The following is a 12,750-nucleotide window of genomic DNA, read 5'->3' as shown; positions in this document are numbered from 1 at the left end:
ATACAGCATTTGCAACAAAATTTCCAAATTTCTAACATTTAGCCCATTTTCACCGGTTATGCCACCCGGCATCTGATTGCAAGTAACAACACCTGCTTGTTGTACGATATAGCAATGGTTCGGTTTATTTGTCGGCAGCACCATGTGGTGAGACAAGTAGTTGGCATGAAATGAGAAGATGGGGCTTTGCACACTCCAAGCTCAGTGCTCAGCTAAAAGAGCTGAAAGAGGCAAACAAAAGCCCATCCAAAAAGGCCTGAACTCCAGCAGGCACTGCACCTGGAAACAAGTCAACAAAAAAAGGGTGGGAAAACCAATACACATGGACCTACACCCAAACGCCTTGCTGGCTGGCTGTACACTCTTTAACCAGCGATCTAGTTGGTCACCGCCTGATCGGTGCGTACGCCGGCGACGAGCGCCATGCACCCGGAGCTGCCAGCGAGGCCGTTCTTGGCGCCGTCACCGATGGCTCTCGTTCCAGCGCTGAACTTCGGCGACCTCGGCCCCGCGAGCCTCCTCACGATGTCGATGACGGCGTCGGCCTGGAAGAGCGCCTGGTGCGTCCTCCCGAAGCCGTTGAACCGCCGGCACACGGCCATGTGCGCCGCGAGCGCGGCCTCCCGGTCGCCGCCGTTCTTGCCGGCCTCCTCGGCCACGGCCTCGGCGCAGAGCCCGCAGACCCACCGCCCCGAGAAGCGGCGCCGCACCGCGCCGATGTACCCCGGGGTGCACTCCTCCGACATGCCGCAGCACTCGCACTGGGCGTCCTCCACCTCCGCCGCCGGGCGAGCGGCGTCCCGCGGGTCGCTGCCACCGCCGCCGCCGCCGTCGTGGCCGCCGTCTTCCACCTCCTTATCGTGGTCTGCAACGCAGCTGCGGAGCTCGTGGGACGACGGGATCCTCTGCTGCCGCCTGTGCTCGCCGCTGCCGAAGCTGCCAATGATCGTCGCCAGCAGCGGCACCACGGCGGCTGCCATGGCCGGTGCTTCTCCATTGGGCGCCATGGGGGGACTAGATCGGACTAACAGTCTATTCAGTTTCCTGTCGTGCGCGCGCGTGCTTGTTGTTGTTTCGTTTTAGCGAAGAGGCGCACTACGCCATGGAACCTATTTATAGAGAGCTTGCAGAGAAGAAAGTGACCTTGATCTCGTGATCTCAAATGAGGACGAGATTAATTGCAGAAGACGAGGTGTGCCTCTGGACACCGGATTTTGATACGAGCACAACTTGTGGCTGGGGTGCGCGGCGCGTGCTTATCGATCAGCTTATCATTAGCATTCGTGGTAGCTCATGATTGGCGGCACGAGCAACATGAACATGAAGGTATCTTTGTGTTGTGCCAAGTATCTGCTTTCGAGCTGGGGTTAGGTTTTGATCTCACGTACGTGATGACGTCTTAGGTGTTGCGGGACGAGGAATTTAAAAAAAAAATGTTCGGGCGAATTTGAAAATGTAAAAGACCTGCTTGCGTGAGAATGTAAAAAAAATAGTTGTTGATGGGTTAGTTTATGAAAACACCTCCAACATTTTTCCCCTTACGTACATTTATTAACTACTTGGAATATTTACTTGAAATTAGAGTTAAACTCAGTTAGCATATTCCTCACAACAAAATAAAGTGATCTCGAACAGTAAATATCATGTCTTCATTATTTGCTCAGGTGAAGATTTTGTTAGGCAAGTTTTGGACAACGTTACAGCAGGCACAAACTTGTACTCTCTCCAAACAGAAATACATACAAACACTTCAGACAAAGTTCCTATATATCCAATTTCTGAAACTTTAAATAACTCCTACACATTTTCTCCTCGCAAAAAAAAAATCTAAAGTATTTGCTCTCTAAAAATGAAAAATCATATATACAGATTTGTCCTGAAAAATTTTATCATAATAAATTAAACTATTCTGTCTTATAAATATTTGTTAACAGATAATAGTATTTGAGCCTGCCTTTATCCTTTATCCTAAATACAAGTTATGTAAAGCTAGCTAGGGAGGGAGCTAGTATACCGTCACCATTTTCTTTTCTTTTCTTTTTTGCGTGGAATCTTATGATGATTAATTTGTGGAACTACCTGAAACTGCTTCCTAGCAAAATATTCGGTGTAGAACCTTCAGCATATTCCGCAACTCATCTAGCCGGACCAATAAATGCCGTACGTGAACCTCAGTGATCGACGACGAGAAGATATTCCTTCCAATAAGAGCGTTAGGTGATCACAATTGCGTTAGCCATGACCTTATCATCGACGTCGCCTTATTACTTTCTCATGACTTATCACTTGAGCTTTCGCGAAAGCAAATGCTAGCAAGCCGATCTTTTATACGGTAGCTAGCCGTCCAGGTGGTCAATTCTACCCTCACGTGGAAGCCATTCCGACCAGGTGTCTGTGTGTATCAAATGATGATCGATCGTCTCTAGCTCCATCATTAGCTGCGGCTAGTAGCAGCTTAGATGATCGACGACGTTGCTTTCATGGTCACGGACTCACGGTCCCGTGCCATGCAGCGCAAGTAACTTGGAGTCGACACAGGAGGAAGAACACATCACACATGACGTGTGTGTGTGTGTGTGCGATCGAGCTCGTGTATGTAACAGTGTACCAGTTCATTACTGTTTAGGCTGAAAAGGAAGAAATTTCAAGGTTCATTTTTCTTGTTTAAGGTATATTATTTATTCCATATCATTTTAACATGGGCGTGTTGTCTTTTGTCGGAAGGTTTTGACCATTTTACCACATGATATGTCTTCTAGTCAAAGAAGATTTAGGTTGTCTCAGCTAACTAAACATTGGAGACAGATAAATCCTAAGTGAATAACTGTTGACTTCTACATCACGAACTCTTTGCTATCAACGACCTATTCAGTAAGGCCAGTCTCAATAGAGGTTTCACGTAGAATTTTATGGCATTAAATTCTATATTACATCATCAATTTTGCTGATATGGCGAGGAGCGAGAAAAAGTAAGTTTTATGGGATGAGAGAGGAGTTTCATCCGTATAAAATTTTCTCAATCTTAATAACTTTACGATGAAACTCGCCGGTGAGATCGGATATGGAGCTTTTCTGTACGTGAGCTGACGGATGGTCATGGAAAAATGGTCTTGGCTGCCATAGGCCAATGAGTGGGCCTTCTCTTGGACAGAGCAAATGAGCCACTAACAGGGTAGCATTGACTCGTTCTCCATTTCCCCATGTCAGTACGTCACCATTCAGAACAGAGTAGAACTGGGCATAGCATAGCGCTCTTTCACTTTGGCTTGTCTTTATCCGAGGCTGCAGGATCGTTTGTGCAGAACGCCGAACGCGAAGCACTGAGGACGAGGGAGCTATGGGATCGAGCACGGCACATATCTTCTCTATTACCTGCATTGAAGCCAAGATCGACCGAAAAGATCTCACCATCTCAGGCTCCTCCTACCATTCCAGCGATGCAGCGTGCAGTGTTGCTACGCTCGCAGAGAGCGTAGCCCACGGCGTCAGAGACCGGCCGGCCCGGCCGGAAAGGTGAAGCTTGGACTCGCTCTATGCTGGAGTACCAGTACTACCCAGCTCCAGCGCAGTGCTACCGTAGCAGCAGCAGCAGCAGGTCAGAGTCTGTGCAGAGCGGTGAAGTACCGAGCGCGGCAGCTAGGTACAGGCGCACAGCAGCATTATTCGCCGGTGCGGAGGTCCCGGTCCAAGTCCAAGCGCACGTCGTGCTCGTCGCGGACCGGCGTCAACGTCCCCTCCCCTGCTGCTGCCACTGTCACTTGAGCTCAATCTTCAGTTCAAAAGGCTGGCTGGCCGGCGGGGCCATCTGTCAGTGAACCAATCCGCACAAACTCGTCAGGTTTATGGCGTGGATCTGACCGCTCTGTTGCAATCCCATGGGTCATTGAGGAGAGGTCATTTGTGTTGGGAACTCGTCGTCGACCGCGGTCCTCTTCCTCCAGATGCCGTCAGGGAGCAGCCCCGCAGCTGACGGATGGTCTGACCGGGCGTCGCCCCCGACCGGCCGGCGTGCGTCGACATCGACATGGACTCGGCTCGGCTACCTTTGGTTTCTTGCATGTTACTGTCTGTCGTGGTCATCTCAGACGACCTGCCGCCTGATTTCTCTCCACGCTGATCGACGAAATGCTCCGTCAGTGGGCAGTGGCTAATCGCCTAATCCCTTCCTTCTCTGCACCGGGAACATTTGCATAGGTACATTTTCATTTTCATTCTACTGGCGCTAAAATCGCTCTTAAACAACGCAGCACGTACCACGTTTCACGTTCCTCGACTCGCAAGCTCCTGTGACACCGCACACACCACACCCGGCGTACTAAAAGCCGCGGGCCGCTGTACCGCGCTAAATCCCAACCAAATCGCTGGACTCCTGTCCTTGCTTGCCCCTCCTCCCTTTACTCCTCCGCATCAACCCTACTTTCCCTGTTTCTCATCACCACGGCCCACTTTGCAAACGTACCACTGCTAAGTGCTAGTTAACTTAGTACTAGTGGTAAGTAATTTGGAACTAGTATCATTAAACAACTGATTAAGTAGAATGACCAAGTGGTATAGTTGGGTATAATTTGGTTTAAAACCCAAGCTTTTGGGAGACAATCATATACTATTAGCATGACTGCAGGAGCAAGCACAGCAAAGCCCTTGTGTCCAATGTTCATCATCCAACTTGTTGAAGAAAAAAAAAAGAAGAAGAAGAAGAGCAGCAAGGTAGTTTCACGCACAAAACACGTGAAGGGATGGCAACATGTGGTGTCGCGGTGTACAAGCAGGGGGTGGTGGTTCGCGGGATCACGAGGCAGCCTCATGCAGCACGCCTAAAGAAAGGACCTTCGCTCATCGGCCGGCCAGCCGGCGGCCGCGCCCGGCGAGCACTTCGTTCTCAGCAAGATGGTCTTTCGGTTGCTCCAACTAGGCGATGCCGGCGGCGACGGGCCGCCGCGCGCGCGGGGTGGTGTAGGGGCTGGCGGCGGCAGTGTGGCCGTAGTAGTCCGGGGTGGACGCGGCGCTCCTCTGCGCGCGGAGCTGCTCGTAGAACCGCCGGATGAACTCGTCCGCCTGCCGGTCCACCCCGGCGCCGTCGGCCGGCGAGTCGGTGAGGCGCGGCGTCCTGCTCCTCGCCGCCGCAACGGCGGGGCTGCGCGCCACAGCCCAGTACAGCAGCTGCGCGGGGGAAGGCGTCGCGGTCACGGAGGTGGCGGCGGACGCCGCCGCGCCCGGCTCGGCGGCGCCGTCGTCGCCGAAGACGCGGTAGTAGTGGTCGTCGTCGTTGAGCATCTCGAACACCCGCGCCACCTCGGCCGCGTCGTAGTTGCTGTACTGGAGGTAGCCGCCGGAGGTGTCGTCGCGATGCTGACGGTTGCGGCGGCGGCGCTTGCCGACGCCGAGGAGGCCGAGGCCCCCGCCTCTCGCCGCGGAGGAGGGGGTGTTGCTGCAGCTGAACTCGACCTCGCGCCGCCCCGCCGGCGCGGGCTCGTGGACCGCGAGGCTCGGGTCGAGCGCGCGGCACGAGAAGGGCCCCGCACCGGCGGTGCTGCTGCTGCCGGCGCCAGCGTAGGGGAAAGCGGCCGCGGAGCCGTGGCGGCCGTGGTGGAAGGCGAGGAAGAGCTCGCCGAGCGCCTTCCCCGCGATCTTTCCGCGGTGGAGGAGGAGGCTAAGGTCCATGGCGAGCTTGCGGCCCGACGGCAGGCCCCGGCGCAGCATGTACAGCACGGCGCGCACCACGCGCCACAGCCGCCGCGCCGCGCCCGGCTCCGCCGCCGCCACCACGCCCTGGCCCTGCTGCTGCTGCTTCCCGCTCGCCATTGCTCCTCTCCCACCGTCTCTTCCTCTGCTCCGGCTTCGTCGGCGAGTACTTGAAGCTCGAGCGGGCAGCTCGCTGCGCCCTGTGGGTGTCGATGTGGATGTGGAACTATCCTGTCTGGTTGGAGTTGGAGGGGAAGGTGGCGCGGGGACAGGTATTTAAAGGCCCGGACAAGGATGGCCTGGAGGCTCGCTGATCAATCGCAGTGGGTAATCCGATCCGTCTGCTAATGACCACACCAAGCAGCAGGCAGCCAGCAAAAGGGAGGAGGAGGAAGAAGACTAGAAGAGGGCGTGGTTGTGGTTGGAGTGGACGACGAGTGGTGGCGGCTCTGCATTATTGCTTGGACAGGGTCCATCCGATCCCAAGGTTGCAGGCGTGGGGTAGGGCACCCCTCCTGGTTTGCTGCTGCTCCGGCTTCGCTTTTCAAACTCGGTTTCAGGCTTTCAGGTTTCAGCCACGGCTGTTGCTTGCCAGTTTCTCTGGACACTGATGAAGTTGTAAAGATGTTTCTCATCTCATCGTCTGAAGCTCCAGCTGCATTCCTCCAGGTTGTAGGCAACGAAACCAGGGGACTTTGTCGCATGACATACATGTTTTTCTTTTCAAAAAAGAAAGAAAGAAAGAGACATAGATAGAGAGTAATCCTTGTCTTGCCGTTCTTGAAGGAGGTGATTGTACGGAAACCACTACAAGATTTGTGCAGAGGTAGGTTGAGCATATGAGAGATGCCCAATGAGTAGGGTGCGAGTTTGTTTTCTTGTGTTGATCAGGGTGAACGAACAAACAAATAAATCTGCATTTCGAATAAAAAAAGGTGAAAAGGAAATTAACTAGGAGGTGTGACCCCATATGAAGATGAAGCATGAACCATATGTCTGAGCTTGCCGACCAATAAGATTAGCTAGAGAGTTAAAACATGTCTCGGCACATGAACATCTCCGAATAAATACGTCCCTAGGGAGTGGACAAAGACTAGTTAAGCGCGTCGCTGTATGCAATTAATAGGGGTACTATTATGTCAGATGAAGTTTGCTACGTACCACTACTATCCAACCGGTAACTGTTTGTTCTCAAACATCACCACCAGCAGAGGCAGAGCATCAACTTCCCCCCAAAAACGTTTTGAATGATGACCACAAATGAGTACAATTCGATTCAAGTTGAGTGTGTCTCTTCAAACGATTTGCCTTACGCCAAACCAAATTGTTGGGTGAAGAGAAAAAAAAGGCACCGTTTAGCCCCCATCTGTTTGAAAGTGAGGCGATGACACCGAATTCCACGTACCTACTAGCTGTCAGTCTTGGGAGATAAGGAGATCAGGTGTTCTTTCTTGACCTACGCGCCCAAAAGCAGAGTGAAGTTTGAAGACACTTCCCCAGAGTGATACGCACTGTCAGAGGAAAGCATCAAAGTGTGCCCCTATCACCTCATCCATTGTCCTAATTTGTGATCGGGCTACGTGGCACGAGTCCACAGTCCAGGATAACCATAACTCCACAAGAGCCGTCGGACTTCAAGCAGTTTAACCGAACACACAGGTGTACATGTGGTCTGTGGATAAGGGCACTTGTCGATCAAGGAGGCACGCCCTGTAGGATCCACGTAGCAAAATTCTTATTTGGTGAGCGGACGCGTGGCGCAAGGGAGTGCGTGAGCACGTGAAGGTGCGGGCTAAAACTGGGGTGCACACGTCGCTTTGCTCGCTTGCTTTTTCATCAGTTCTTGCTGGGGTTCCATGCCGATTACGCAGGGACAGCTTCAACAATCTCTAGATTTCATTTTGCGTGCAACAGGTGGAGGTTCACGTAGTATATTTTTCAGCACTCCTTATTCAGTGTATTTTGAAATGTGTCGAAAGCTGTGATGTGTAAACTTATTTTTGGACGTATGGTTTGAAAGTTTAAATTCATAGCAAAAATATATTTTTAACATGCATGCACATTTAGAAAGTCTGTATACGTTGTTTGTAAGTTTAAAATATGAAACTATGAAGTTTTTAATATATCAATTCAAATTTATAAAGTTTCATGTAGATATTTCATAAGATTTTCAAATATGAATATAAAGTCTCGAGCATGTATATCGAAAGTTAGAGGTTTGTAGAAACTTTTGGATATATGAGTCAAAAGGTTTTTAATGTGAATTATAAAGTATTGTATATATAACTTGAAAGTTGAGGAACAGATAACTTTTTAATAACAATTAGAATAGAATGTTTTTCTATACGTGGTTCACAACATTTTTCAAATGCAAACATTAAGTTTTTAAGTATGTACATTAAAAGTCAGGTTAGGGATTCTAGAAAGTTTGGCATATGAGTCAAAGTTTTCCTTATTCTATCTTAAAGTATGGTATGTATAACTTTAAAGTTTTAAATAAGTGGCTCATAAGATTTTTCAAATATGAATATGAGGTTTTTTGAGCATGCACATTCAGAAGTTATGGCCTGTCAAAAGTTTTATATGATCAACTGCAAAAGTGTTGTATATATAACTTGAAAGCTCAAGAAAGAAAGAGATTTTGATGTCATGTAACCTAATTTTTTTAAAGTATAAATGGAAAACTTTTAAATATATGGATCATAAGATTTCCATATATAATTATGAAGTCTCGAATATATACATTGAAACAAGAAAAGAGAAGCACAGCATGACCTGAGCAGGTGGACTGGTGGGTGAAAAATAGTCTGAAAGTTTGATGTGGGAACCGTGGAAACTAATACGGTGGGAGGATGACATCCATCGGTGAAGAAATTAGGCTCTGTTTGGATCCCTTCCAGCTAAAGCTTAGCTTGCTAAAGTTTAGAGTTGCTTTACTAGCTAGAGCTTAGGTTGCTAAACTTTAGCAGGGTTGTTTGATCCTAAATAACCATGCTACCCTTCATTTATTATTGCCAACTCCCATTGCGGGAGTAAATGTGAGGGTATTTTTGAACTTTCCTACTTTTAGTAAGTTTTAGCAACTCTTGGCTGGCTAATAACTAAAATTCTTTTTTGATCCAACTAAAGTTTAGCAATATTTTAGTTGGACCAATTTGGATCTAAAATTGCTAAATTTAATCAACTAAATTTTAGCAAGGGGATCCAAACAAAACCTTAGAAAATGTATTGGCTTCCAGCTATTCCGTAGGCACGCGTGCCGCCAGCAACAAGCAACGCTCGTTCGCCGGCAGCGCGTGGCTAGCGGCAACAGCAGGCACACAGGCAGGGGTCCGGAGGCATTACCCAAAGTTTCCCTACGCAAAAAATTAAAGCTGCTGCTGTCTGCTGACTGGAGTAGTGTGGAGAAAGAAGTCATTAATTACAAGAAGTTTACATCCAATTCCATTCGTGGTCGATGTTGTTGTGTACAGAGGCGGAGCTTGACCAGATAAACAGAGGATTGGTCCATGTAACTGAGCATTAAACATCAGTACACAGTGTGGAAAATTACATTGGGCAGGTGGGCCATGGCCCATCTTAGTCTCAACTAACCCCTGGTTGTTGTCTAAGCACACGTCGCACGGTCATCATTCCAGAAATTTTGAAATATAAAAAGGTTGCATCTTAATTAGGCCCATTTCCCACACAAACAAATATGGAACGAGCATGGCAAAAATCACCAAATGCAACATGACTTCCCCTTAAAACTTGCAGGTCTCGTTGGGAAAATTTTTGTCTGCTCACATCCCTGTGCAGGTCTAAGATTCGTAGCCTGTAGAGCACCGACCACAAGTATCGCTTGTTACTTTTGATCGCTGGTCTCTACGGCTGTTTCCATGTACAGCCACACAACTCCTAGCTGCACACTTTGCTTCACCGGCCACTTGTTCAAAGCCCTGGCCAGGCCAGAAGCAGTTCCTTTTCAGCAAAACCCAATGCTCGCAAAGAAAAAAAACCTAGCTAGTTTCTTAGGGATTAAGCATGGCAAACAATAATACGCGGCGACCGCGAGTGGTGACAAACATGATACTGGTCGCCTGCACCACCTGATCCGATCAGCCACGCGTGCGGCCGGATCCGATCAGCCACGAGCACCACCGCTGCCGCTGCTAGAGACTCGAGGGAGAGGATTAGAAAAACCGTTGCTGGGAAAAGCAGTGTCACTTCACTTGTCCCGGATAAGGACCCGCTTAAAGGCAATGCTCGCAAATTTGGGTGCGTGGTAGATCGGCCCAGCTAGGTTCGTAACCAGCATCTGTCGGCTGCTTACAATAAGCTGCAGCCCTTGCTTAGCGCACGATCGAGCATGACAAAAACTTTGAGGCCTGCTGCCAAATCCACTCGCCTTGGCAAGATATAAATTTGCAGACAAATCTATACATCCTGCTTTGATTACTTAAAGCCCGAGCACTTGGTTTCACTAGCCTCGGCCTCTTTTTTTCTTTCTTTTTCTTCACTAGATTATTACACCATCCTGCGGATAATGCTGCGCCAAATCATGCATGGCACGCCACGGATAAGTTAGTTGGTGGGGGCTCCCTCCGACCCTCCCTGGTTGGTCTCTGAATCATTGCTGCATCAATCAGTATGCATAGGCATTTCAGAGGAGAGCCCGTCATCATTGCGACTGAATCATGACCTGCTTTTTGTTCGGTTTGCTTTGCATGCATTGGCACCACCACCAGATCACGCCCCGCCGCGGTTCGTACGTCCTCCCCTGCCTGCTCCATGGTTGGGAAGCACTGTAAATTGAACACCATAAAGATCAGCAGTAAAACTCATGTTTGAGATGAGCAATGATCCTCCTGCTCGTCGTCTGACCAGAGCATGTACAGGCAGCGTCGGTCAGAACCTGAACCAGGAACCGGCCGGCCGGCACAGGCTTTTCCATGTCCTCCGCCGCCTTTTCTCAACGGAAGGGAAAGGCCGGGCGGCAAAAGGCGCGACAGCGACCGCACCACCACTGGCCATAGCTGCTGCTGGCTTCTACTTGGCACTTTGGCAGCCGGGCTACTACTGAAGTCTAATGCTGCATGCGTAGGACGCCATGACAGGTGCCAGAGCTCTGCTTGTTTAATCGGGCGGCTCGATCGGCTTCCACGCCGGCCGGCGAGCTACCACCGGGTCGCTGGCCGCCGTAGGAAACGCCCCGCTTTCCGGTCGCGGGTGGTGGCGCCGGCTTCGCAGGTTGGTTGGCAGGCGGCCGTGCCGGGGGTTTTGTTCGGAAGCTACTCCGTTAGTGCGTCGGGTAGTAGGCTAGTAGCTGAGGAAAGGGCGTCCCTCTTTTGGCGGGGCATGTGGAGGATTCTTTCTTCAGAAGTTCAGATAGCCAATAGTCCATGTCCATCATCCATGTGTGCTTTAGCTTTGCTGCTTTGGAGGGCGGCAGCAGTGAGCAGGAGGAGGCTGCCTGGGGAGGGGGCAGAGGAAAGGGAGGGAGAGGCCTCGTCAGGTACAGGGCGGGGATAACCGGATAAGCTCTGCTCCACTGCACAGCCACCTCTCTTATTATTGACACTACTAACCCTTTTTTCCTGCTGCTTTACTGACATAATTTGGACTGTCAAGGGCGCAAGTTGAGGAGGATAAAGGACCGAAAGCGTTACGGCTTTGCTCATTCCGTTGCACATTTTGCAAGTTGATGCCTTGACGGTGTGATGGCCGACCGATGATCCTTGAGGTTGAGGATCAGGTGTTAACGCTGCATGCTTGCATCCACGCAAGATGCAGAGCAGAGAGCAGAGAGCGGAGAGCGGAGAGCAGAGCCGAGTGAGCCGGTACAGTACAGTCAAAGCGCCTCCGTCTTGTGACGACACGCGGTGCCAGGATTTACGCGTTTGGTCTCGTCGTATAAAAAAAAAATCTTATCATTTACAAGTATTAAATAAAATCTATTTACAAATTTTCTTTCACAGATGGATGCTAATTTACGAGACGAATTTAATAAAACTAATTCATCCATAATTTGCAACATTGATGCTAAAAAACCACTTGCTAATTATGAATTAACATATCTTATTAGATTCGTCTAACGAATTAGCTTAAAGATTCTGCAATTAGTTTTGTAATCAGACTTTATTTAATATTTCTAAATGATAAGATTATTTTTAATATATTAGAGCTAAAATTTAGCCCTACGGAACACCCCTTGCAGCCTCGCGTGTCGCTCGCTGACCCGTGAAAACATTTACCGAGCTCTCCTTGGCTTGCAAGGGCACCTAAAGTTTTCCCGCTAACCTTTGTTAGGGCCCCTTTGTCCGTGGAACCGTATCGAATGTTTGGACACCAATTAAGAGTATTTAATATAGGCTAATTCGCGAGATGAATCCATTAAGTCTAATTATTTCATAATTTGATAATGTTGGGCTACAGTAAACATGTGTTAGTGATGGATTAATTAGACTTAATAGATTCGTCTTATGAATTAGTCTTTATTTATGCAATTAGTTTTACAGTTAGTTTTATATTTAGTATCTCTAGTTAGTATCTAAATATCCGATATGATCGGGACTAAACTCTAATCGCTGCATCCAAAAACGTACTCTTGCGCTTTTGCGCATGATGAATGCAGCTGGTACTTGCTTGCGGCTTGCATGCCTTCGACCCGGGCCGTACCGCGTCATCCTGTTCTGCGTGCAAGGCGTCAAGCCTCGGGCCCTCTCTGCATCGCTGAAATGATGGATGCATTTCGTGCTCTGGTATTCGCCTCGCCAAAAAAATAAAATAAAAAGGAAGATGGGCGTGAACTGGAACTGCTTGGTAAACCTTTTTCTTTGCAAGAAGCTGCTCTGCACTGCATGTGGCTGCTAGTGCTGTGTGCCTGTGTGTCAAAAGTTGCAGCTTAGAGAACGGGCCGGCCCGCGCACAGGACTTTTCTTCTTCTTCAGGAGACAGGCTTCATGGGCTCGAAGACTGGGCGGGAACAGCCCAAACGGACCAGTCCAATGCATGTGGCCAAGTCATGGGCTCCAGGCCCGATCCCTCACCGTGGTGGAGGTGCGCGAGGCGGTCCGCAGCGGCCCAGCC

General features: G+C 49.5%; 2 protein-coding genes across 2 annotated transcripts; both read right to left on the bottom strand.

The window, feature by feature from the left end:
• Window positions 1-222: 222 nt before the first annotated feature.
• On the bottom strand, window positions 223-1,068 carry LOC112873366. The gene has a single exon (XM_025936336.1). The coding sequence runs from the start codon at window positions 1,005-1,007 to the stop codon at window positions 378-380; it is 630 nt and encodes a 209-aa protein (XP_025792121.1). The 5' UTR covers window positions 1,008-1,068; the 3' UTR covers window positions 223-377.
• Window positions 1,069-4,583: 3,515 nt separating this feature from the next.
• LOC112872923 lies at window positions 4,584-6,270 on the bottom strand. Its single transcript, XM_025935958.1, has one exon. It carries the CDS (start codon window positions 5,800-5,802, stop codon window positions 4,909-4,911), a length of 894 nt encoding a protein of 297 aa, XP_025791743.1. The 5' UTR covers window positions 5,803-6,270; the 3' UTR covers window positions 4,584-4,908.
• Window positions 6,271-12,750: the final 6,480 nt, after the last annotated feature.

The sequence above is a fragment of the Panicum hallii genome, chromosome 1 (genome assembly GCF_002211085.1).
Source record: "Panicum hallii strain FIL2 chromosome 1, PHallii_v3.1, whole genome shotgun sequence".
Lineage (NCBI taxonomy): Eukaryota > Viridiplantae > Streptophyta > Magnoliopsida > Poales > Poaceae > Panicum > Panicum hallii.
This window is presented reverse-complemented; position numbering and strand designations above follow the sequence as displayed.

What these genes read in the sequence shown, in the direction of transcription:
- LOC112873366 (XM_025936336.1), bottom strand. Translation starts at nt 1,007, where the DNA reads ATGGCGCCCAATGGAGAAGCACCGGCCATGGCAGCCGCCGTGGTGCCG.
- LOC112872923 (XM_025935958.1), bottom strand. Translation starts at nt 5,802, where the DNA reads ATGGCGAGCGGGAAGCAGCAGCAGCAGGGCCAGGGCGTGGTGGCGGCG.